The 27,562-nt window shown below is 43.9% G+C and overlaps 2 protein-coding genes across 4 annotated transcripts in view; one reads left to right on the top strand and one right to left on the bottom strand.

Moving 5' to 3' along the window:
- Positions 1-12,090, top strand: part of mid2 (midline 2) — a 109,293-nt gene extending 97,203 nt beyond the window's left edge. For all 3 annotated transcript variants that reach the window (XM_079504231.1, XM_079504229.1, XM_079504230.1), the window contains 2 exons: positions 6,062-6,269; positions 8,108-12,090. In XM_079504231.1, coding sequence (XP_079360357.1) covers positions 6,062-6,269; positions 8,108-8,522 — 623 coding nt within the window. In that variant the 3' untranslated portion in view covers positions 8,523-12,090. The remainder of the gene's footprint in view (positions 1-6,061; positions 6,270-8,107) is intronic.
- Positions 1-27,562, bottom strand: part of slc16a2 (solute carrier family 16 member 2) — a 301,154-nt gene that overhangs the window by 143,189 nt on the left and 130,403 nt on the right. The window lies entirely within an intron of this gene.

Below are 27,562 nucleotides of genomic sequence, written 5' to 3'. Positions count from 1 at the left end.
TCTAGGTTTTCATAGTAAATGCGACCTATGGTCGCAAATAATAATCAGCATCAAGAGTCCCGTGAGGCCGCACGTAATTACGAATAACAAAATCACAGATGTGTGTGTGGGGTCTTCAATGGTAAGGTAATCCCACCTCAACCCCTTTGTTTTGTTTAATCCCAATACTACATTCTCAAAATGCTCTGGTGTGTGATATATATATATATATATATATATATATGTAAAAAGAAAATCATGTTGTGAAGTCTAAGGTTGACTTCAGGTCCCATTAAGACCTCTTTGCACCCAGCACATCTCAAGATGATGTATTCCACAGTTGCAATAGCGAAGTCACGCCATGCCAAGAGCTCCAAGTCTCACTAGTATATCTCTCTCTGCAGTAATAAGACATGTGAAACGTCGGCCAGGTTCTTCAAACACACATGAATTAAACATGTTGCTGTGGAGAGAGAGAGTGCTCCAGTCTGTAATATGTTGCTGTGGAGAGAGAGAGAGTGCTCCAGTCTGTAATGTGTGTGAGAGCATGCATGTAAATGGTCTGCATTTCTTCTATAGGGACTTTATTCATAGAGTTTTAACCACTTGAACCCTAGAGTCCCGCATTCTAAGCATATAATAGCAATAGGTGAAAATTCAGCAAAAGGTGATTTGGATAGACGGAGCAAATGAGTGGACAAAGTCTAGTCTAGTCTAGTCAACAAAGTATGAAGGGTTTATGCGGTCAAATTGTGGATTACATTCACACACCAATGGTGGAGGGAGGCATCACACACATTGGAAGCAGGTCAGTGTCTTGCTCAATTGGCACTTGGTCATGCACAGCCACCCCACTGTATTTCTATGTGTGTATGCGTGTGCGACTGTGCGTGTGTACGTGCATGTCAAGGAGACCTCTTTAGCTTCTCCCAGCAAAATGACCAGGTCCTCACATGCCTGAATTTCAAAGAGGAGGGGTGGAGACTAGAGACAGAAGAGAGAATCAGACCCATCTGAACTAAGTGGTACTGTACTCATACTGTAGTACTGTACTGTACTGTACTGTACTGTACTGTACTGTACTGTACTGTACTGTACTGTACTGTACTGTACTGTACTGTACTGTACTAGCCCTCCTCCCTGGTGTGTGTGTGTGTGTGTGTGTGTGTGTGTGTGTGTGTGTGTGAGAGAGAGAACAAATGCTATTTCCGTGCTCGGACGGACAGACCCAGCCAGGGACACACATTGCTGTCTATAGGAGTGGCTAGCACCACTCAGAATCAGACCTGTCTGAACTGAGTGGTGCTGTACTGTACTCGTGCTGTAGTACTGTACTGTACAAGTCCTCCTCTCTGGCCTGTGTGTGTGTGTGTGTGTGTGTGTGTGTGTGTGTGTGTGTGTTATGCGGCGCAACAGTGACACTTGGTGGTCAACAAACGCTATTTCCGTGCTCGGACGTACGGACAGACCCAGCCAGCCAGCCAGGGACACACATTGCTGTCTATAGGAGTGTCTAGCACCACTCAAAAAGAGAGACGGGAGGAAAGGTGGAGGGTGACAGATTGAAAATGAAAGAGGTGTGGCGCGTAGGAAGTGAGGTTCAGGAGGAGAAAGAGGTGTGGCGCGTAGGAAGTGAGGTTCATGAGGAGAGGAGACATCAGAGGTGTGGCGCGTAGGAAGTGAGGTTCATGAGGAGAGGAGACATCAAATAGCTCTTTGCAGAGATGAGTGCTGCACTGCAGTCCCCTGGCCTTAGCACAGTAATGGTAAAAATGAGTTTAGAAACGACACAGTAAATCCTTGGTGTTAATCTAACTCTGACGAGTGTTCAAATGTAACCAAGTGGACCTGTAAGGGTCACACTACCTGGGGTTTCACTGTGTAGGCCTACTGTAAGTCATGATGCAGACAGATAGAAGACATTATCTCATCGGCTGTGTCTATGAACGAGGGAAGGAGCAGCGTTTACTATAAAGCAGTAGTGGATGTGGATTTCTTGGTTTGATTTTCATCCCTCTCCCTCTGCCCTATTTGTCCCATTATTCAGATTTCTTGTAATGAAAGTATTGCATACTGTAAATTAGCATTATGTTTTGCATGTTACTGCATAATACAAACCGAAGCATACTTTTCATATTCACACATGGACAAATGTAACAGCCTTTTTTTCTGGGCCAGAAGATAAGAGCCATTATGTTTTAAAGCAGTGTGATGGACTGTACATTTGGTCGTACAGAAAGATGAAATTGAATTAACCCATTTTGGGCGGGAACCCCTTTTGGTGTTAGCATCATGTTATGCTTGTCAGGAAAACTGTCAGGATGTAGAAGACATTTTTAGAATCTGATCTCAGGTCAAAATGGGTTAAAGCAGTGTGATGGACTGTACATTTGGTCGTACAGAAAGATGAAATTGAATTAAGCAAGCAGGCTTTTGTCTAGTGGCAGAATGAGAAGCTACATTAGCTGAGGCTGCCTTTATTGGAATGTTAACTGTTTATGTTATCTAATTGCCTGTCTGGCTTTGTAATGAATTCAACTAAGAATAAACAGAAGAACAAAAGGAAATTTAAATGTCAATTTGGAACAGAAACGACTAATTTGAATTCAGACCATCTGTGCCGTCATGTGATGTACTGATGACGCTGATCTCCTATTGTGCAAAATGCTTTGATTTATTAGTCATTTTATCTTGCTGTTTTTTTCTCCCCAAGTATCCCATGCACACGTTATAAATGTTCTTGATTTCCAGAGTAAAAATGTCAACCCTGGGATAGCCTCTTGACGGATATCAGGATGTTCTTACATCCTGATATCCTACATCCTAAAAGAAATGAAGCAAAATAACGCAGTTAATAGTACGCATTTCACACACATAAAAACTAAAAGCCCATGAAAAGGCATATAGATAGTATCCTATAACCCTTCCTGTAACACAAAGCTTGTAAACATTAATGTCATCCGTTTCCAGTTTCGAAAACATGAAAATCCCTGGGGTGGTGTTAGACTGTGCCGTGGCACCAGCTAGGATGGCCTATCAAGTCACATTCAGGAATGATTCCATCTTGATGTACCTGCTGCTGTTTGTTTGTAGAGGCCAGGCTGTCAATCTTTGAAATCGTGTCAGTCTATGTGAAAAACAGAATCTATTCTTGGGGAAGTGAAATTGGTCCTCCTCTATACAGCAACCACATTTCCAGACAAACACCCGACTGTGGACACGATATGAGCCTATTTGGGGCATTTCCATGTGAATGAAAAATAGGGGCTACTGACAGTGCTCCCACCTGTGTGTGTGTGTGTGTGTGTGTGTGTGTGTGTGTGTGTGTGTGTGTGTGTGTGTGTGTGTGTTTTTAACAGTTGTTCATAAATTAACATACTTTGTTGTGTTACAGCTGTGAACTTGTACTGTAGACCTATACAATTATTGCTATTTTTGGTTAAGGTTGTGTGTTTTCAAATATTTAACCAATGAAAAGTATTAACAAGAGCTTGTGACTAAATAATAACTATACCAATATCCATTGGAACTAATTTATGGTTATTTATTTTTCCATTTCATGAAAAGTAATCTATTTGGACTTACAAGGTTTCCACTCGGCAGCCACTCGGCATTACACTCCGCCACTCGGCATTACATGCACTGTGCTGGACCATCCCGTCAGAACATATCACATGAACATATCACATGACAGGGCACCCGAGAGGCATGTCTCTCTACTTCCTGTTAAAGGACCTGTGATAATATTTACCCAGCATGCATCTCTGGTGACAGGCCTCAAGCTACCACCCAGCCCCCAAAGTAAACAGAGGAGAGGAGAAGCGAAGGGGCTCGAAGGGGAAGAATGACAAGGAAGGAGAAGAAGCAGAAAACAATGGGAGAAAAGATAAAGATGATAAACAGATGTGAAGGAAGAGGAAGAGAGAAAATAAAATGTACTGGCGAAAAAATATACCTGTATTAACCACAGTCCCCCAGGGGTCTATCCTCATTTTCTCCCTCTACACAAAATCTCAGGTGATGAAGGCTATAAGACATTTTGCTCCATCTTTAAGAATCTACCCATATTCCCATAACATCAAATTAGCAATCTTACCAAGTGTGAAAATATTTATTTTCCACACATCTACATTCTCAAACCTACAAAGGCTCTTCAGTCAGAACCAAAGTCTATAACCAAATGTGCACCACTGTACCGAGAGAACCATTCTAAAATGATTGTGTTTTCAGGGTTTGAGCATTATTCTCGTGGGAGTCTAGGTGAAGATGGAAAAGTTAAGGACAAAAAATGAATGGAAAGAATTCAACAGAAAATCTGAGAATAGGAAAAGAAAGATGGTAGATATATTGAGGAGATGGTATGCAATACAGGGTTCGGGTCAATCTCTTGGTGTCCTGAGCATATGATACACACTTAAGCCCACTCTGAATCCATGTACAGTCAAGTGCATTTCAAATGGTATGGAATGACTCTAGAGTCTAGAGTGCAGCGAAGACCATTGTGGCGATAAAAGGCAGTGTTAGACAGCACCATGCATCTTTGATGTCACTTTTTCAGTTGCAATAATTGTTCAGAAATTCAAAATAGATCTCTTTTCCATCATTCTCCATCTCCCTCATTACTCAATCTGCTCAATCAATCCCCGAGCACCCGAAAAGGAAGAAGCAACAGGAAGGGAGAAGCTTGAGTGAAATTGGCCGAAAAATAATGTCTATTACGCCGCCCAATACTATCCTCACTCAAGCTTTTCAACTGTTCAAGGACCCTGTTGAATAAAGTTGGATTGAAATCACTTTTTTCAAGTGGCCTCAAATATTATTTTCCCCATACCCCATTTGTTTGCATCAGCAGGTCCAGCCCAATAGACAGACATGTCTTTGACTGACTGACTCACTGACTTATCCGACACGTGTGTGTGTGTGTGTGTGTGTGTGTGTGTGTGTGTGTGTGTGTGTGTGTGTGTGTGTGTGTGTGTGTGTGTGTGTTGTCCTGCATCACGTGTTTCCTCTTCCCAATCTCGGGGCCCAGCCCCGGCTCTCAGGAGCCATCCCCTGGAAAGGCATGACAGAGCCCCAGTGTTTGGAAGTGGCTGTGCTGGCAGCGATAAGCAGTTCAAAGAAGAGAGCGCATTAATGTAATTGGCTGCCAGCAGCACATTGGCCCCGTCGTCTCATATCCACACGCAGTAACACACACTCACCATGCGGATTATAGGAAGAGGGCGAGAGAAAGAGGTTGGAGGGATACAGAGGATAAGAGAGTGAATGGGAAGAGGAGGGTGAAATAGGGAGACCACGATGAATATTAGAAAGTCGGAGAGGGAGGAGGTCCTCATTGTATCGTTCATTAAGCCACAGGAGGCTCAGAGAGGCTGGAGGTGTCACAGTTAAATGTCAGGACTGGGAGGTACACAGCTGACCTCCCAACAGCCTGCAGAGACACACAAAATAATCTGTCCTCTGCCTCCCCTCCCCTTAAGTTCTTCACTTAACTCTTCTCCCCGTTGTTCACTTAGTTTCTCCCCTACTTATGTTTCCACCCATTACATCCAAATTGCAGGTGTCATATGAAATTGAATTGTTGCAAATGACAGTAATGCTTCTGCTGAATCGACCGACCACCGACGGATGCTGCCATGGAAGTGAAGGCAATTTCCCAAAGACTCCCTGATGGGAGTTACAGAGGACAGCAGTATAGGGTGGCTTGCTCCCCTATTAGGGAATGCTTTTTACCAAAGGCTTTCAGAAGGCTCTGACATTTTAGAATGAGACATATTTCATTCACTTCTATTTTGCTCCTGGGTCTTCTCCTGGGTCTTCTACTTGCTATTTTTCTATCACTTTCTTATTCTTCATCCTCTTCTTCCCCTTTATTGCTCTCTTCTTTCCTCCTTCTCTTCTTATACAGTACCTCTTAATTGCTTTTGTTATTCTTAATCTTTAACTTTAAATCCTCCACTGCCATTACATATCTGAAAACAGACTTTCCATGCATCTTTCCTGAATGTGTACCAATTAGCCTACTTGCTACCGCCTAATTTGTCTTGACAAACAACTCACTCTTTCCTCTTCTCCTACCCAGGCCAGCCCTTCAAGCTAGACCCTAAGACAGCCCACAAGAAACTACGTTTGTCCAACGATTGCCTGACCATGGAGAAGGACGAGAGCTCGCTGAAAAAGAGCCACACACCGGAGCGTTTCAGTGGCACAGGCTCCTACGGCGCAGCCGGAAACGTCTTCATCGACAGTGGCTGCCACTACTGGGAGGTTCTCCTGGGAGCGTCCACGTGGTGAGACACATGCCACTACATGCCACACTACATGCCACACTACATGCCACATGCCACACTACATGCCACACTACATGCCACATGCCACACTACATGCCACATGCCACACTACATGCCACATGCCACACTACATGCCACATGCCACACTACATGCCACATGCCACACTACATGCCACACTACATGCCACACTACATGACACATGCCACACTACATGCCACACTACATGCCACACTACATGCCACATGCCACACTACATGCCACACTACATGCCACACTACATGCCACACTACATGCCACACTACATGCCACACTACATGCCACACTACATGCCACACTACATGCCACATGCCACACTACATGCCACACTACATGCCACATGCCACACTACATGCCACACTACATGCCACATGCCACACTACATGCCACATGCCACACTACATGCCACATGCCACACTACATGCCACACTACATGCCACACTACATGCCACACTACATGCCACATGCCACACTACATGCCACACTACATGCCACACTACATGCCACACTACATGCCACATGCCACACTACATGCCACACTACATGCCACATGCCACACTACATGCCACACTACATGCCACATGCCACACTACATGCCACACTACATGCCACATGCCACACTACATGCCACATGCCACACTACATGCCACATGCCACACTACATGCCACATGCCACACTACATGCCACACTACATGACACATGCCACACTACATGCCACATGCCACACTACATGCCACACTACATGCCACATGCCACACTACATGCCACACTACATGCCACATGCCACACTACATGCCACATGCCACACTACATGCCACATGCCACACTACATGCCACATGCCACACTACATGCCACACTACATGCCACATGCCACACTACATGCCACACTACATGCCACATGCCACACTACATGCCACATGCCACACTACATGCCACATGCCACACTACATGCCACATGCCACACTACATGCCACACTACATGACACATGCCACACTACATGCCACATGCCACACTACATGCCACACTACATGCCACACTACATGCCACACTACATGCCACACTACATGCCACACTACATGCCACATGCCACACTACATGCCACACTACATGCCACACTACATGCCACATGCCACACTACATGCCACATGCCACACTACATGCCACACTACATGCCACATGCCACACTACATGCCACATGCCACACTACATGCCACATGCCACACTACATGCCACATGCCACACTACATGCCACACTACATGACACATGCCACACTACATGCCACATGCCACACTACATGCCACACTACATGCCACACTACATGCCACACTACATGCCACACTACATGCCACACTACATGCCACATGCCACACTACATGCCACACTACATGCCACACTACATGCCACATGCCACACTACATGCCACATGCCACACTACATGCCACACTACATGCCACACTACATGCCACACTACATGCCACACTACATGCCACATGCCACACTACATGCCACACTACATGCCACATGCCACACTACATGCCACATGCCACACTACATGCCACATGCCACACTACATGCCACATGCCACACTACATGCCACACTACATGCCACATGCCACACTACATGCCACACTACATGCCACACTACATGCCACACTACATGCCACACTACATATGACTGTGTTATGAGACCTTTATTGAAATTCTGTTGCAATACAGGAGTAATAAACAGAGTAGATGCACAGAGTCACATATGTAGCTAATAAACTGATTCCGTTTCTTTATTCTGATCACCTGCAGGTACGCGATCGGCGTGGCTTACAAATCCGCCCCCAAAAACGAGTGGAGCGGCAAGAACTCGTCCTCATGGGTGTTCACACGCTGCAATAACAACTTTGTGGTGCGCCACAATGGGAAGGAGATGCTGGTGGAGGCCAGCCTCCAGCTGAGGCGGCTGGGCGTCCTGCTGGACTATGACAACAACACACTGTCCTTCTACGATGCCATGAACTCGCAGCATCTCCACACCTTTGACATCTCCTTCCTGCTGCCGGTGGCGCCCACTTTCATGATCTGGAACAAGTCGGTCATGATCCTGTCCGGACTGCCTGTTCCTGACTTTGTCGACACCAGCACTCTGGACCAGCAAGAGCAGCAAATGGGCCTGTGCCGTCAAGAGTCGCCCTATGTGTCCGGGATGAAGGCGTGCCACTGAGAAAAGCCTATATAGCTGATGGCCTTGCGATGGCCAATTAGACCCCTCCTGGGCCTGGAAGCCGGGAGACACTGTCAATGTGAGACTGAGTTCTGCTATACCCTCCATTTTAAAGTGTGGACTTCTTTCTTTCTACCCTATGGATGAGGAAAGGTTTGGAGAGTGGTATACTGGTCCAGGAATTGTAAATCCAATTCCAAGCCACCCAACGCTTTGAAGATTCATCACTGAGTGGCATACTGTTGGCAAGAGGCTTGAAAGATTATAGTCTCCAGTCGACCCCTGATTCATCAGATGGCCTGTCACCGCTGAGGAAGAGGGGTTGGTTACTCAATTGGAGAGCGCTGGACTTCTGGTCTGTCTCAATTAAATCTTCCTTTTTTACTTTTGCTTTAGAAGGAAGAACAAAGAGAGTCTGTCATTGTATTAACAAATCACAGTTTGCTGGTACAGCATATATACAGTGAGAATTTCTGATATCTCTCTTGCAAGAGGCCAAAGAGTAGAAGGTGGAGTGAGAGAGAAATCAAAATTCAAATTCGACACAAAGGATGCAGGTGTACTCGTAGTGATTGGAGGACTGCTTAAAATGTTAGCCAACAGCATGCACATGCTGATAATAAGCAGTTGGCTATAGTAGTGCCTTCCAGTAGCCTACTTTATTTTCTTGACCATCTTACTAATGATACCCAGTGTCAGCTGTGGACCTATATTTGGTGCCAAAGAGTGTACAGCTGCACTCCTCTTCTCACTGTGCATGTGTTATACCTTCAACAGTTATAACTGGTCGCAGCTAAATTGTCTGTATCCATAGTTTCCTCACAGATTTGACCCAGCTGTATATTGTGGTTTCCTTTTGGCTTAAAGGTTGCACATTTTGTTGACCTTCTGATGTTCAGGAAGTGTTTTGTTGTTTCTGAATATTAACAAAATAATAGGAGGTTGACTCACACCATGTGACTACTCGTCTTGTATCATAAGATGTTTATTGAACCGTACAGGAAAAAAGTGTTGATTAATTTATGATAGAAATTACATGGTTTGCTTTTTCGTTGAACACGATGTATTCATGATGCACTTTTTAGATTGACTCTATCTACCCTCTATGAGTGTTTAAAAAAGACATGGGGCTGAATTGTGGTAGGGCTGAAAAGAGGTGGTAAGGGAGAAGTAGTTCCCCCTGGTGTCGGCGTTCATTCCTGTGAAAGTCCTTAGTCATTTTCTTTAACAAATAACAAAATGGTCTTGATAAATTGAATGCATGTAATTTAACAGAACAGATTAACATGACATAACTCCAATCTATAAACTCTGATAATAATAATAATAATAATACTATAAAGTTGGTATAATTTAATTGAAACACTCATATTTTCTCTTTGACAGCCAACAAATAGCCTACAATAAATAATGGGAAATCCATTATGTATGATTTGATGCATACTGCAATATGATCTCAGATATCCTTTGGCAAAATCAAGCGTTTTCTCACTGCTTTGAACGCAAGCACCAGTGGTAGCATGGTTGCTTTCCTTCCCCATAGATTTTTTTATATATATATAGCGAATTTACCTTGTATAGAAAAGGGATATGATAATGACATTTATGCCATTTTTATCACAATGAAATGATGATAAACTAATGCATAAAAAGAGTTCACTATTCAGGGAAGGAGGGGTTCAACGCTTTAGCTGTCAGTCTTGATACCATGGCATGATTGCGTGTTTTCCTCCGGGATTTGTTAAAACACACACGTACCAACATAAACACACAACACGTACATACTGTAAACATGTTTCGTTCAGTTTGACTTTGACGTGGTAATGCATGACACATTGTAGGATCCCACACTAGGAAATATGTGAAATCTAAGCATCTTGTTAATGTTCACCAGGTCATGTTTGCCATCAGTCACTGACACACACACACACACACACACACACACACACACACACACACACACACACACACACACACACACACACACACACACACACACACACACACACACACACACACACACACACACACACACACACACACACACACACACACACACACACACTCACACACTTGATCTTGAACACTTGTTGCACATTCCACTGCTAGAGTCAACCAACATTTAAAACCCAGCCCATTGTCTTCTCTTAAGTGGTTTTATTTCACGGACCCCAAGTTTGGTATGCATTTAGGACCACAGACCGTTTTAACTCTGAGAGGGTAATGGAACCAAATGTAGTTGAAAGCGTCCACTTTGATCCATTTATACACTCCGTACTTTGAGTTACTCTAGTCTGAGCTACTCTTGAGTTACAATAATTTAGCTGCGGAACCCCTTCATGGACCCCTGGGGGTTCCCGGGCCCCAATTTGAGAACTACTAATCTAAATTAACATTTGCTAGCCTGTGTGTTAGGTATGATATTTCTCCGGTTTGATATTCAGGTAGCTGGTTAGTGTCAAGACAATCAAACATGCGCTGCTGTATATGCAGGTAGACTATTTATAGTAAGGATTAGGATCCTGAGGTTCTGTTAAAAATGGTTGCTTAAATTCTTTTTTACATGAAGCCTGGTTGGATTCTATGTGTACAAGCCAGAGAACATGTTCATACTACTGATGACCCATGGCCATCTTCACTATCAGTGGGTAACTGTATTGTATGTATTGTTTCAATGCTGAATGTTCTGTCATATTTCTACTTTGCAGTTTATGATCAGCCAAGTCTCTGCCAATAAGGACTCAAATGATTGACTTACTACTGTAGTTAAATGATGATTGATACCTTCCTTGAGTCAGGTCCATCCCATACAGTTAGCTTTCATGGGAAATACAGTGGCATTTTTTTAATACCTTTTAACTTGCATACAAAACAAAAAGCCTCATGGTAACTTTTTGCTTCCGTTTATACGTTAATTTACAGTATGTCACCTTGTCAGTCTTGACCAAATAAGTGATAGATTGACTGAAAGCTCTGACAGAAGGGATTTATACAAGCGTTGGCCAGGTCACTGCATGTCTGTGACCTCACTCCTGGTTCATGACACTTTTCCTTATTTCATGTGGGGTTGCGTTTCTTTTGGGATTTTGGATTGATCATTCATTCACATTAGCAAATCATATCTCATCAAAAGTGAACATTCAGACTTGCTCATTGCCATAATTGTCAGGTAGTTTGCAGTGCTTTTTTTTCTTTTCAAAACAGTAAAATATATACAGTGGATGATTTTCAGTTGCTACACACCGTTTGTAGTGCAGTGAAATACCTTAGAAAATGCAATAGATCTCTTCATTTTTCCGTTCGTGTTCATTGGGAAATTATTTTTTACAACTCAAGAGAAATGCGCTCCTCTCTTTTTGGTATCTGGACCTTCACGAACAGCACAAAATGAGTGGCGTGTTGCAGTCACATAAGGATTTCTGTTTCCATAAATATATTAAAGATACTTTTAGCCAGAAAGGAATGTAAATCATAGGGGGAAATATATATTATATAAAATTGTATAATTACAAAAAAATATATATGAACCAATGTTATTTATGTGAATTTAAGTCCAATTAAAAGTCTGATCCCAAATGTGTTTTAAATGTGGTTCTTCATTTGTGTCTGCAAAATTGTCCACCAGAGGGTGCTGAAAATACCAACACAAACGTCTAAAACAGTGGTCCTCTCAACATGTGGATCTTCCCACATGTTTTTCTTTTTTGTTTGTTTGTTGTTGTTGTCTTTGGGGGGGTCCATATATGCGGATCTAGGTGATGATCCGGTCTTCTCCGTGTAGGCTATGGTTATCCAGGGTTAGTCCTCACTTCCCACATTCATACGCCAATGGTGGCAACCACTGTATGGAGGCAAGGTGGGGTTCAGTGTCTTGCCTAAGGACACTTCGACATGTAGACAGGAGGAGCCAGGATTCTAACCGCCGACCCATTGGTCATTGGACGACCTGGTCTACTTCCTGAGCCACAGCCGCCCCGGCAATATGTTAGCGTGATAACACGAGGCGTGATGTCACGAGGCATGATGTCACGAGGCGTGACCATAATACAGAGGTGTGATGCCACGAGGCGTGACCATATGGAGGCGTGACGTGACACATGGAAATGCAGGTTTTCATAGTAAATGCGACCTATGGTCACAATAACAACTGGTCAAACATTGGTCAAATTGTCAAATAATATAAGAAAGAGGCAAACATTTTGAAAATAGCTGATCTACAAGCTCACTATAGAGGGTACTGTATGCACATGCATAAAGTGAATGGCAAATCGAGTGGCAAAGTGAGTGACAAAGTCAGTTTAATGCAATCAAATACAACTTTTCTGTTTGGATGAATGGGCTGTCAAGGCCAGGAAGTAGTTTTTGCCACTCAGTAGGCGTTCCCGCATAACTTCCGGGTGTGATGATGATGTCACTCGCATACCCTCTATATGTATCTGTGGAACTGAGTCAAACAAATTTAACTCCTACATTCCGCCTGGGCGGTCCAGACACCTAGGCCGGTAATCCGGCCTGATGGCGTGCCGCGGGTTCGAGTCCCGAGCCTGTCGGCCTTTGCCGCGTGTCTTCCTCCCATCTCTCTCCCCCTTTCCTGTCACATTACTGTACCCTATCAATAAAGGCAAAAAAGCCATAAAAAATATCTTAAAAAACAAAACAAAAAAAACTCCTACATTCCAAGTAGTTATTGGAGTGGGGGTCCCGAGTTCAAAATTAATTATGATTTTGGGGGATTTTCGCGGACTGAAGAAGTTGTAATCCACTGTTGGCCTAGCTGGTCGTTAGGTCACCAATTAATTTTGCTTCAAGGCTAGGGCTACTTATAGAGAGATAGCTCAGTAACTCTGATCGCACTTTTATCATGAAACCCAACGCATCGATAACAAACATATTTTATGCTGTTTAACATATAAACATGCTGTTTAAAACTCGCAAAGGGTACATTCAGCTTTAGAGGTCAAGTTGAAGTCTTCACAGATAACTGGTTTAGATGGATTACTCATGTTTCTACCATAAGACCTGATTTTGTATAAATTCAGTTAAACCTGTTTAACCTGTAGTCACCTGTTTGAGGTACTTATGTATTATGATCATCAATAGAGAAGAGAGGCAGATCTCCCCTTGTGTGTATTGTACGTATATTGTCTTGTCTTGTTTTGTTTTGTTTTGTTTTCGGTTGTATGTATTGTCAATTGTCAGTCGTTTCGTTTTCATGTATGTTCGATTAAAATTCAATAAAACGTAAATTAAAAAAAAAAAAAAAACTGGCAAAGGGAATGGCACAACATGAGAGCAGTGATGCCTGTAGGCCGTCAGGTCATCCAGAGCCCGGGGTTAGGTTAGTCAGGTCATCCAGAGCCCAGGGTTAGGTTAGTCAGGCTATGCCCACTTAGTCTTCATCTGTCACCATTGGCACAAGGTAGTGTCTCATTAATGCACCACAACACAGCCTGAAGGCATGGCATGATTGCTGACCCCAAAAAATGTGAACAATGTGCTCACCCATTGCTCAAACTGAAACTGGCCTGTGCTTGCTGCAGTTTCTTTTAGGTAAAGAGGTAGATAAATAAGATTAGGTTCATAAGAAATAAATTAAATAAATAAATAAATTAATTGACTTCTTTGCAGAGGAATAATACAAAAAATATATACTGTATATCAAGAGACTGTCCTGCAATTGGTCCTCCATCCATGATGTGTTTGCCCTAATAAAGTTTCTTTTGGATAAGATAAATATACCACCTCGTCCAGGTGCACCAGTTTGTAGTTGAACTTGCACTCTGACCTCCCTTTGGAAGGGGCAGCCAAAATGACAAATGTTCCCCTTCAGGCTTACAAAATCTTGAATCCATATGACCTTGAAGTTGCTCTAATATTAATAGAGCAACTTTTCCTAAACAAGAAAAGAACAAATGAGATGTTTTACATTTTAAAACGGTTCACAGTACTGTAAAATAACCAGTTGGTGTAATTTAAAGATGGAGTGCCACGATTTTTTTCCACCCTAAAACATGATCATCAGGTATTATTATAATATAAGGAGGAAGAACTTGTTCCAAAAAGTGTCCAGTATTTGTTAAAATCATGCTTTTATATGGACACGCCCACCAGTTCATTAAGTATGCCTGGTTTGCCTGGTGGGTGGTGATGGGTGGTGATCCACCTGAACTGAAGCCGCACCCACAGCTGTAGTTGTATGATAAGGGGGGAGGGGTTAGGGGAGGGGCTGATAGTGTGGTGTCACTATATTACTGTTTATTTCATTGGCCCGTTTGACTGTCAAGGGTTCAGCCTCCAGGAAGAAACCCTAAATACAAAGTTAATGCACATAAAAACGACTCCAGGGTGTCTAATGAAGTAGTCACCTCATAGACACATGAAAAACTGGAAAAATACAAAAATTGTGGCACTCCATCTTTAACATTACAATCAATGACACAAGAAACACATGATTCAGGGTGGACTAGCCCTTATTTGCGCATCAACAATTGCCAATAATACAGAGGGTGTGTCACCTCACTAGAATAAACAACTGCCTTGAGGCACTGGAAAACATGGCAGTTATTGAATGAGCATGATGAAATGAAATCAAGTGATATTTTGTCAGATATTTTGGAGACTTGATCAGGCCATGGTAGCCTAGCTGTGAGACTGTGACAGATTACAGGCCCAGCAGGAGGCTCACAGAGTGCTGCACAGTTAGCTGCAGGCTAGCAAAGGAAACAACAATTTTGGGCAATGTGCCCTATCTGTTGTGGTGCCTTCCTTTACGTGTACTACAGTATATGACAGAATAGCCAGCGGCTAAAATGTGACACCCACTCTGTCTCTGTTCCCCCAGTCAGCCAGCTATAGCTAGCTAGAAAGCCGGCTGTAGGAGCACGGCACCCCGTAATTACATTTCTAATTGCAGAGTAATTAGGGCTTCCCACGTAGCTCGTTAAATCATTTGTCACCCCTGCCCCCCATGTGGCATAGAACAACAGTCTAATTAGACCAAATGGAAAGTCTACATAGACTTACAAGACTGTCACCGCTACTGTAGCCTGGGGTTTGTGCAGATATTACAATCTTTTACAGCTCATAATAGTAACAACTAGAAAAAGTGCCCCTCGGGCACAGGTCTCCACCAGGGCAGGTCAGGTTGTGGCCTCCTGGTGGCGCTATAATAGGCCAATGTGAAAAGGGTGCCATTTCTTCATACGCCTTTGATGGCAATTGGATGATTTGAGGCATTTTGTTCCAAAAATGTGTTTTGCAAAAATCAACCTGTTGGTGGCGCTATAACAGGCCAATGTGAAAAGGGTGGGATATATTCCTCAGCCTAGTAAGAAAATGTGTGAAAGATTTCACGTAAATTGCATGCTGCGTTCATGATTTGAGGCTTTTGTTCAAAACGGGGCAATCTTGCAAACTGTGAAAGCCAATTATAGCCAATTAGGATGGAATATGAAATATCGGACAGATCCGACTTGAGCACATGACCATAGAGATACTGTGTATGATTTGTGAGATTTTTGGACAGAATCTGGAGGAGTAATATCAAAAAATGTGTTTTACAAAAGTCGGCCTCCTGGTGGCGCTATAAAAGGCAGATGCGGAAAATGCAGGTCAAAGGTTTATCCTTGGCCTCTAGGGCAGGGGTTCTCAACGTTTTTGGCCGGGGACCCCCGGAAATGCTTTGGCAATGTCTCGGGACCCCCGCCCCGCCCCCCAATATAAATTGACTGCTACAATAACCTTAAACCATTTTGGGCGGGAACCCCTTTTGGTGTTTTAAGCATTGTTATAATTTAGCTATTGAAAAATAGCAGATCTACAAGCTCATAGCGCGCCACCGAGTGGCGCGCTACGAGCTTGTAGGTCTGCTATTTTTGAAAAATCGTGAAAATAAATTTTTTAAAAAAATCATTTTTTCTTTTTTTCTCAACCCACGGGTTGAGAACCCCTGCTCTAGGGAGTGTGCATGGAACGTTTCACGCAGATCGGTGCAGTTTTAGGTAAAAAATGTGAAAAGCTGCCTCATGGTGGCGCTATAACAGGCCGTTCTGGAAAATGTGGGGCAGAGGTTCATCGTTGGCATCCAGGGAGTGTGTGTGCAAAGTTTGGCATCGACCAGGTTAACGGTGCCGGAGATTAGCTGTTCACAGACGGACGGAAGGACGGAAGGACGGACACACACACACACACACACACGGACGGAGTGCAAAACATACTCTCTCCCCATGCCTTCGGCCTGGTGGAGACAATGATGATGATCACATGCATGCGCGCGCATGCATGGGGCGCATGCATGGGGCGCATGCATGCAGGTCCTTTTCATTTGGTGTAGCGACAGGGACTTCGGAGGGGTTGATTTACAATTTACAATTTAGGCATTTAGCAGACGCTCTTAATCCAGAGCGACTTACAATAAGCAAGAACAAAAAGCATGGGAATACATCACATATGTAAAAAGCATTTATCGCGAAACATGCGTAAGCTAAGAACGTGACTAGAACATATCTATATAATGACACTATACATATAAACTATAACTAGAACATATCTATATAATGACACTATACATATAAACTACACATATGCTATACTATGCTGTACATATATACTATGAAGTGCTATGACTACTATACACTATATACTATGAAGTGCTATGACTACATACAGTGCACTTATTGTGCTGTCTACATGACATGCTATAAGTCTGTTTCAAATGCTATATAAGTCTAAGAAGTGCTGTCTAAGGGGGGTAGGGTAAGTGCTATGGGCCATGATGGAGTCTGAAAAGGTGGGTTTTCAGACTACGGCGGAAGATCGGGAGTGATGCTGCAGTTCTGATTGCAACGGGAAGTGCATTCCACAGTTTTGGGGCCAGAAGGGAGAAGAGTTTGGGACGTGTGGAGCGTTGTCCCGGCGTTTTTAGTGAGGGTACTTCCAGCTTCCCTGCGTTGGCTGATCTGAGTGCGCGGGAGGGTTTGTAGGGTTCAATCATGCTGGCAAGATATGGGGGAGCCATACCTTTGGTTGCTTTAAATGCCAACATCAGAGTTTTGTATTCTGTGCGGGCAGCGACCGGGAGCCAGTGCAGGGAGCGGAGCAGGGGGGAGACATGTGAGAATTTTGGCTGGTTGAAGACCAAGCGAGCTGCGGCATTTTGGATCAGTTGGAGAGGCTTCAGTGCACATGCCGGTAAGCCAGTAAGGAGAGAGTTACAATAGTCAAGTTTTGACAGGACTGTTGTCTGGATTAGGAGCTGGGATGATTCCTGGGTGAGGAACGGTCTAATTCGTCGTATGTTATAGAGTGTGAACCTACAGGATCGAGTGACAGCTGTGATGTGAGTTTTGAACGAGAGCTGACTGTCCAGGACAACACCAAGGTTCCTGGCTGTTGGGACAGACGTTACCAGGGCGTTGTCTACGGAAATAGTTAGCTCCCGCATCGGGCAGGACTTAGCTGGGAAGAAGAGAAGCTCAGTCTTGTCTGGGTTCAGCTTGAGGTGGTTGGAGGACATCCACTGTGAGATGTCAGCCAGGCAAGCAGTGATGCGCTCTTCCACCTGGGTGGCAGAGGGGGGGAAGGATAGAAACAGTTGTGTGTCATCGGCATAACAGTGATAGGATATATTGTGAGCAGAGATGATAGTGCCAAGGGATTTTGTGTACAGTGAGAAAAGGAGGGGACCAAGTACAGATCCCTGTGGGACCCCAGTTTGGAGGGTTCGGGGGGATGATAACAGACCTTTCCAGGAGACCTGGTAGGTCCGGTCGGTGAGGTAAGAGGAGAACCACTTTAGTGCCGTCCCGCCGATGCCTAGATCCGCTAGGGTGTCTAGGAGCAGCTGGTGGTTCACTGTGTCAAATGCTGCTGATAGGTCTAGGAGAATCAGGACTGCGGAGTGGGAAGCAGCCTGGGCAGCATGTAGTGCTTCTGTGACTGCCAGCAGGGCAGTTTCTGTGGAGTGGGCCTTTTTGAATCCGGACTGGTTGGGATCCAGCAGGTTGTTATGTGAGAGATGGAGAGAGAGCTGGTTGGAGACAACACGTTCAATGCTTTTTGATAGAAATGAAAGGAGTGATACCGGTCTGTAGTTCTTGACATCTGAGGGGTCAAGGGTTGGTTTCTTGAGGAGTGGTGTTACTCTGGCTGACTTGAGGGCAGATGGGACGCAGCCTGAGGTTACTGAGGTGTTGATGATGGAGGTGATGAAGGGGAGCAGATCAGGTGCGATGGTCTGGAAGATTGGAGACGGGACAGGGTCGAGAGGACAGGTGGTAGGTCTAGTGGAAGTCACTAGTTGTAGGACCTCGTCTGGGGAAAGAGGAGAGAAGGAGGACATACATGGTGTGTTGGGGTTAGTGTTGGTTGAGTCAGATGCCACTTTATGGGGGAGAGGGGGGAAGGAGCTGCTGATATCGTCAACCTTCTTCTCGAAGTAGTTGACAAAAACATCAGCAGTGAGGGATGAAGGTTGGGTGGGGGGAGGGGGCTTAAGGAGGGAGGAGAAAGTGGAGAAGAGCTTCCTTGGGTTAGAAGTACAGGATTGGATTTTGGTGTGGTAGAAAGAGGTTTTAGCAGTGGTTAGTGAGAGGGAGAAGGCAGAGAGGAGTGAGTGAAAGTGGGATAGGTCATCAGGTAGCTTTGTCTTGCGCCACTTCCTTTCGGCTGCTCTTAGAGGTGTTCGTTCAGATCTGAGAGTTTCAGATAACCAGGGAGCCGGTGGACATGAGCGAGCTGGCCTGGATGAGAGCGGGCAGTGTTGGTCGAATGCAGATGAGATAGAGGAGAGGAAGGATGAGGTTGCAGAGTCAGGTGAGAGAGAGAGGAAGGACTCCAGGGAGGGTAGAGAGGAGAGAATAGAGGATGAGAGGGAGGAGGGGTTTAGGGATTTGAGATTGCGTCGGGTGGTGACGTTAGGAGGGTTAGTGGGTTTAGGCGGGAGGGTGGAGAGAGAGAGGGAGAAGGCTATGAAGTGGTGGTCAGACCTAATTAACGGAGTAACAGAGAGTGTAGAGGGAGAGCAGGCTCTGGAGAACACAAGGTCCAAAACATTACCAGCCTTGTGAGTGGGAGGGGAGGGAGATAGAGAGAGGTCAAATGAGGCCAGAAGGGATGTAACGGGAAGATACTTCTCTGCTGTAGGTAGGTTGAAATCGCCCAGTAGGATCAGGGGGGTGCCATCTTCTGGAAATGAACTAATCAGGGAATCTAGTTCTTCCAGGAAGTTCCCAAGAGTTCCTGGGGGGCGATAGAGGACAATGAGGGTGAGGGGGACTGGTTGTGATATTGAGATAGCATGGAATTCAAATGTGGACAGAGAAAGGTGAGAGAGATTTAAGACACGGAAATTCCATTTGGGGGACATTAGTAGTCCTGTGCCACCCCCTGCACCTGTTGGGCGAGGGGTGTGGGTAAACTTGTGGGAAACAGAGAGGGCAGCCGGGGTTGCAGAGTTGTCGGGGGTAATCCAGGTTTCAGTCAGAGCAAGGAAATGCAGAGACTTGAGGGAGGCGTGGCCTGAGATGAATTCAGGCATTTTCTTCTTGGTAGCTGCATGGCAGTTCCAGAGGCCTCCCTCCACCACCATGTGGTGACTGGGTGAACGAGCTGGATAGATGAGATTTGAGGGATTTCTGAGACGGGGGAAGTAGTGACTAGGACGGCATGAGGGGGAAAGTATGGGGATGGTGGGAAAACACATTGTACAGAGAAAAATAGGTAATATATATATATAGTGGTAGTAATAATAGAACAAAACCGTAGTAATAATGATAATAATAATAATAATAATAATACAAATAATAATAATAATAATAACAATAATAGTAATGACAATAATATGTAGTGAAAAAGGATGATACAAAACCCTGGGAGGTAGTTTTCTTCGCTGGATGTGTTTCTGGATGTCCGGGTCTTTAGCTTTGGCACTAGGCTATACTAGATAGCCTGTGAGAGTTTGTTCGATGAGGATGGAGATTTAACCAGTCGTGAGCCAGAGTATAGCGTGGGGGCACAGTGAAGACAGACGGGAGGAGAGGAAAGGAACTAAGAGAGCTCAGAGAAGTTTTAAAGAGACAGACAGACAGAAAGAGTGAGTGACCGAAGGAGTGGACGATAAACAGATGTAGATGTTATTAAAAGAGAGTGGCCGAAGAAAATGAACAATAAACAGATGTAGATGTTATTACAAGAGATCCGTCACTGCTTGCAAATAACAGTCAGTCCCCCAAAAATTATTTGCCTGAACATAATAGTCTAGATACATTTTCTCTCCCAACATTAGATTGTTAACCTGACTCCGCCAGATGGGGCAGCAGAGAGTACACTGGGTTCCCGGAACCCAGTGTACTCTCTGCTGCCCCATCTGGCGGAGTCAGGTTATTAGATTGTGTCATCACAGCTAAATTCACAGAAACCAGACACACCCATATGTGTCAACACCTGTGGCAAAGGTGCACAACTGTGCCAGTCACCAAAGTATCATAGCTGCTGCTAAGTCCTGTCAGGGACATGAATACACAGCTGTTTGTGATGACCTACAAACCCACATCAAACAGCAGCCTGCTGTGTTCAACACAGCTGCTGTGGCTGTACCAACGCTGATGAAAATCTGGTCATCTCTCATCACTGTCCAGAAGAGCCTTGTTTAATTTCCATCTGCTTGGCCGGAGGACAGGTGCTTTGTTAAACTGGCTGGCTCACTCAATCAGATGCTAGTAGAAAAACGGACTGCATTATGTGTGTTATGTGGGTAGAGGAGTGTATTTATACTTTAGTAAAGCTAGAGTAATCGTGAAGGGCTTTCTCGAAGAGCCAGTTCATTTGGTATAGCCAGTTCAATGTAGCCAGTTCAGTCGGTGAATCCCTTATGTGTCCTCATGGAAAGCAAGGCAACCCTACCGTAGTACCTGGAAGGGAGGTTCACAAAGCTTGCCGATTGTTGTAGAAATGTATGGTATTAGAGAAGACAACATGCCGTCTGCACAATTCTGTCCAAGGCCACCAATTTTAAATATTAACTCTTTCCACACTACACATAGTGCAAACCTTGCGTGAATGCAGCTTATTAACTGTCCTTTTAAAGTAATACAAATGAACTGTTGGACCTGGGACAATGACATCTTTACCTCCAAGAGAGGATGAATTAGACCACCAAGGAAGGGAGAGAGTGCAAACAACTGGCTGCCTGCCTGTGGGTTGATGGAAGAGAGCTATGAACCCTGGGAATTAGACATAAACAGGCTGTAGATCACTTGAGCCTTAGAGCTCCATTTCTATCAAAGAAACCTCCTCACTTCTCTCTCTCCCCCTCTCTCATCTTTCACCTTCTCTCTCCCACTCTCTCTACCCGTTTCTAGACTCGTCAGTCTGCTCAGTCCAGTCTGCATCTTTCAATTTTCACTCTCTAGTCTAGTACTCCCCCTTTCTCTCTCCATCTGTCTTACAACACACGCGTGCACGCTGCCTGACACAACTATCTAGATAAATACAACAGGAGGGAATCAATCGGATGTCCCTGTTCGTGTTCCCGGGAGCCCTGTTGGGGCTTTGATGGCTCCGAGTACACAGACTGATGTAGGGCTCTAACGATCGATTATGTATTTTCATAGCAATTATATTCTTCTATTAATCGAACAGGTCTATACCATTACCTATTCTAAACAAAGGTTGTATATTTCACACGTTTATGTTCAAAGGAAACGGGAAAGGGTAATGTTGCCATATCTAAGGCATAAAATCATAAAATGACATTTTTACAGCATGGTATTATAAAATGTTCACCTCAGCAATGGATTGCACTGTGTTTGCAATCCTGTTCAAAATCCAGTAAGCTTGTAAACCAGATTGTCTTCCAGATTGCCTACTTTCATTTTCACAAAAAGAAAATCTAAAGGTGGTGGGGAAGCATCTCAGGAGTCTTCAATCATTCCTCACCACAACATTCACAGCTGAACGGATGAAGAAAACAGTGATTTCTCATTAGGGAGTTGGTATAATACTATTGCAATTTAAAGTTACATTTCTAATTTAATGGATGTATAATTGTGTAGTCATCCGTGAGGTTGGTATTTAACCGGAAATTGATTAACCTATGCTCATGTTTCAAGGTAATAGGGGAAAAAAGGGGTTTCTTTTTGCTGTTTGGAAAGAATTATAAAGGTCTCTCATTTACTGTGATTTCAAGAATATAATAATACATAATACATAATATGAGGAATGGAAGGAACTGGATTAGTAAAATTCTGAATCAGCTAAAGTATCTCAAACATCAGTTTTCATTTTAAAGTGCAGTCATATTTTTTCTGAAATGCCACAAAGAGATGTTGAAATGTGGACATCTCAACTAGCCTTTAGCTATGACTTCCCATGGCACACCTAACACCTCTCTCCTCCTCCCTTCTCCGTTCCTTCGCCGCCATTCTGCTCTCCCTACCCAAACCCTCCCTCTCTATCCCTCTTATGGGGCGGCGGTGGCTCAGGGGTAGAGTGGCTGGATGGGAACCGTGAGGTTGCCAGTTCGAACCCAGGCTCCCCCAGAGTTACTGTCGAAGTGTCCTTGAGCAAGACACTGAACCCCAAATTGCTCCCGATGTGCTAGTTTGTGCCTTGCATGGTTTCCGCTGCCATCGGTGTATGAATGTGTGTGTGAATGGGTGAATGTAATGCACAATCTCTGTAAAGCGCCTTGGATAAAGGTGCTATATAAATGCACAATTTATTTACCATTTTATCCCCATCTCCTATCCCTCATCTCCATCCTCTCCTCTTTAATCCTTTCTCCTCTCCATCTGTATGCACTCATGTCCAGTCAATGTGCTTTCTCGTCTCACAGGCTCCCATGGATTGTGATTGCAGACGGACAGCCACGTATTAAGGGTTTTCATTGAATATGGCTGCACTGCTGCAGACTAGTAGTCACTATTGTCATTATCGTATATTATAGTATTCTTGTTGCTGCTGTCCAGCTTGTTCTCTCTTCCCACATTCACCCCAGACACCCCAGGCCACTCTAGAGCCTTGTTCGCGCAAGGTTTTTCTTGTTAAGGAACATTATATCTTCCACAACTGAAATGTTTACTCAGAAGGCAACCGCTGGGTCTCTGCTCTATAGTATAATATGTTAAGTGCCTTTAGAGAACTTGTGGTGATTTGGCACTAGAAAACTGCATGTGTATCAGTGGAGATATGTGGTTGTCTACTCTGAGTCTACACCCTCCCGGGCCTCCCCAGACTAAACATTTACTATGCATTGCACATGTGGGAGGGGGGAATTGCCATGAGGCAAGGGAGGCATCTTGATTTGTATAGCATATAGGCAATTCAATGTGCTTTACATAAAACAAAGCCAAGGAGGAAAGAGAGGGGAGAATTTTTAAAAAGTGAGAAAAAAGTAAGCAAAAATAAAAAGGACCTGATTCACTAAGCTGTTTGTAAATACTGCCTAAATAAAGTTACGTAGATTCTCTTGACTCTATAAGCACAATCTGATGATTCACGAAGCTTGTGAACAGCTGAGCCTTGATTTGTGTGCATCACAGGTGTAACTCACTTTTGCCTGAAAGTCACGACCGCGCTCGCGTGTAGATCACCCACGGCCCATTTAACGAGCCATACAAGACAGACAAGACACTATTGTATTTTTACTTGAGGGGAAATATACAAATAATTTGTATTTGACATGCTATACCATCTTTGGGCCTCCTGAGAAAGATGTTTTTTTTTTATATACATGTAAACTCCTCACAAAACATTTCGGAAACTTAACTTTGGTCGATTATTCGGTTGATAATTTCTTCCCGTATTTTATACTATTTTTATCGTTGATTTATTAGTCACCTTTACAATGAGGTATAATAAGAATTAGCAACAGCTAAACATGTATATATATGAGTGTACGTGTGCTTGCGTGCGTGCGTGCGTGCGTGCTTGCGTGCGTGGTGCGGAATGCAGAAGAGACAATGAAAGAGAACACAAGAGTGAGAGCATGCTATGCTATGTATGCGTACGTACGTTCTCTATTGTTTTCTAAGTGCAGTCAGCAGTGTGGAAGCAGGATCGTATACATGTTCTTGTCATTTTGCATGCTTACATGTTCCTTTCAACATGACTTCAGAACAGATGGCAGCAATACAATGGGGAGCCAGAGACCATTTCACAACTAATCTCACCATCAATACATCAATAAATGCCATACATAATGCATGCTATATATATTTTTTACATCTTATCTTTCACATAATTGAGCACAAGCACACTTTGCACCATGTTTACCATGCACCTTGTTCTGGCATGCACATCTATCAACTCCCACGGGGAAAAACATCCATTTTCAGAGGTTAGGTTAAAGGCAAGCAGCCCCAGGACACACTGTGTGGGAATATGGGAAGATCGTGCATGCGTGAAATCAGGAGGAAAAACTGAATTGACCGAAACATTTCTAATTTATGCTCTGCCATACGACGGTGTTGTGCACCGAATATAGCCGATTGAAAAGCTCACAGGACAACGTGCTGCGGAAGTGATGCGTTGTGAGATTTTAAATCAGCCATTTTCCGTATGTGGCACAGTCGAACCACAAAGTATAAATCAGGCAACAGTGAGTTCCAATATGTGTAAAGGGTGCAAGGGTGAAAGAGCACTCAACAAAAAGACGACAACAGATGTCTAGTCAACTCAAAACAACAGCTGTCAACTAAATTTTGAGGCTAAATTCATATCAGCAGTTTAATGATAAGTTAGGCTACACAGCCAGGTGATGCATCTTCTTTGCGCTCGACTAGATTGAACCATCATGAATATGCATGATAGTTGCATGCATATGCATAGTTGCATGTTTTACATGCATGATCATGCATGTAAAACAGGACAATATAATATAAACAAATACAATTTTAAGAAGTTGACATCTGCCTTATGTAGCCTACATGTCTGTGTCGATCAATTGTGTCATTAGAGAATTGCTGTAACTTTGATTCCCATGGTTTTCTGGCCATAATGCATTATGGGAAGATGTCAGTATGGATACTTTGTATTGAATGTGTAGGCTACCTTGTCTGGCATTGTAACAGCAACAGGACTAGCCAAGTGGAATTTGATAGTTATATTCAGTGATTTCACTTAATTCAAATATTACTTCCTTTTTTTTTTGCTGTGATAATCCTCCCTACTATAGAGTGTGCTGACCAAGAGTTCCTCCCTGTCCCCAGTTAACCCCTGGGGTCAAAAATCCCAAGGTTTTGTTTTTGGCTAGGTGGCCCAGCCTTCATCCAATCAGGATAAAGAGGGGCCTTCCGCCAATCATGATCGAGCAGGGGTGGGCCTTGGTGTGCGTGCTGTTGGCCTGTTGCGTGTCCCCCCACTGTAGTGCGTGCATGTGCACATCTTGTTACCGGGGCAGACCGGGGGGGTTTTCCAAATCACCGAATGCTCCTTTAATGAGACCAACCCCTCAGCACCCCTTTTATTCCAACATCGTTCACGCTTTGAAAGCAAATTGACCACGGTCAAGACTGAAATATATAGTCACAAAATTGTGAAAAATAGCTGATCTACTAGTAAGCTCACAACAACCTTGTATGCTTGTACATCGGCTATTTTCAAAATATTTATGTTAAGGGTTTAAGTAATGCCTCAACACAAGGGTGGGGCCACTGCTGTAGTGTAGGGGATGATACGGCTGGGGCGGTGTTGGAGATGTTGATAAAATCACTGTGACTGTGTGGCTCAAGGGGAGGTTATTTGTTACACTGACTTGACACCACCACACTTGTGCGTGCATGCGTACATTACCACATCATGCAAATTTGCATACTGGATGCGAGTAATACGTTCTCTGTCACTTATGCCTCTTCTGTGCACTGACCTGAGTAGAATATCCTTTTAATAAGATGATGTAGGTTGAGTGTAGCACACACACTTCCATCCCAGCTCTCTCTCTCTCTCTCTCTCTCTCTCTCTCTCTCTCTCTCTCTCTCTCTCTCTCTCTCTCTCTCTCTCTCTCTCTCTCTCTCTCTCTCTCTCTCTCTCTCTCTCTCTCTCTCTCTCTCTCTCTCTCTCTCTCTCTCTCTCTCTCTCTCTCTCTCTCTCTCTCTCTCTCTCTCTCTCTCTCTCTCTCTCTCCTGGCTACTATCTCTACCTTCTGGATTCCCAATAGTGGAATATACCTTCGGAACTCGGACAGCTACTGTAGTTCACTCCAACGCTTTTATCATTAACCTGAAAACTCATCTCCGCAAGAGACACTTTCAGAGCATAGACATTTAACATTGTGTTTGAAAAGTACAACAAAGTATCTTAGTACTGTATATGTATATGACTATAATTACAGGCATAATGATGGCTAGACATGACGGTCAATCATTCATTGTTAATGTCTCTGTCAGATGTAGAGTTGCTGGCCAATAGTGATGACATCAGGGATCTCCAAATATGGGCTTAACTGCGACAGCAGGGTTTACATTTACCATGACATCAGGGTCTCCACATCTCCATCGATTCCATAGTTAACTGGGACCTTCGGTCCGTAACAATGGCCATCAAATGTAGTGTTTTTATGTCTCTTTCAGTGAAAGCCGCAGGCAATAGTTTTCCAGGTTGTTTGTCCGTACATCTGTACATACAGTATGTCATCCCAACACTGATATTTGAACACCTTGATGGAATTTCATTGACTCGAGGATGAACTGATTAGTTGTGTGGTCAAAGGTTAAGGTAACGATGACCAGAGGTGGATGACCTCGTGTCCGTCCCATTCTTGTGAGAGCGATATCTCAGGAACTCATCAAGAATTTCATGACATTTTGCACAAATGTCACTGGACTCAAGGACGAACTGATTCTAAGTAGGTGGCCAAGGTCACATATGACCACACAAACACGTTAAAATCATTCACTGCATACATACAGTACTGCACTATATGAGTAGTAGAGTTGAACATGCTTGACATTTTTATTTTTCATTTATGGTTTCTGTAGGAGGCCAAACGTGACAAACATTCTTAAGTTTTCCATTTTGTAAAAATGTGTAGAATACATATTAAG

Source organism: Electrona antarctica, assembly GCF_951216825.1.
Source record: "Electrona antarctica genome assembly, chromosome: 1".
Lineage (NCBI taxonomy): Eukaryota > Metazoa > Chordata > Actinopteri > Myctophiformes > Myctophidae > Electrona > Electrona antarctica.
The sequence above is the reverse complement of the archived record's forward strand: the minus strand, read 5'-3'. Positions and strand labels throughout refer to the sequence as shown.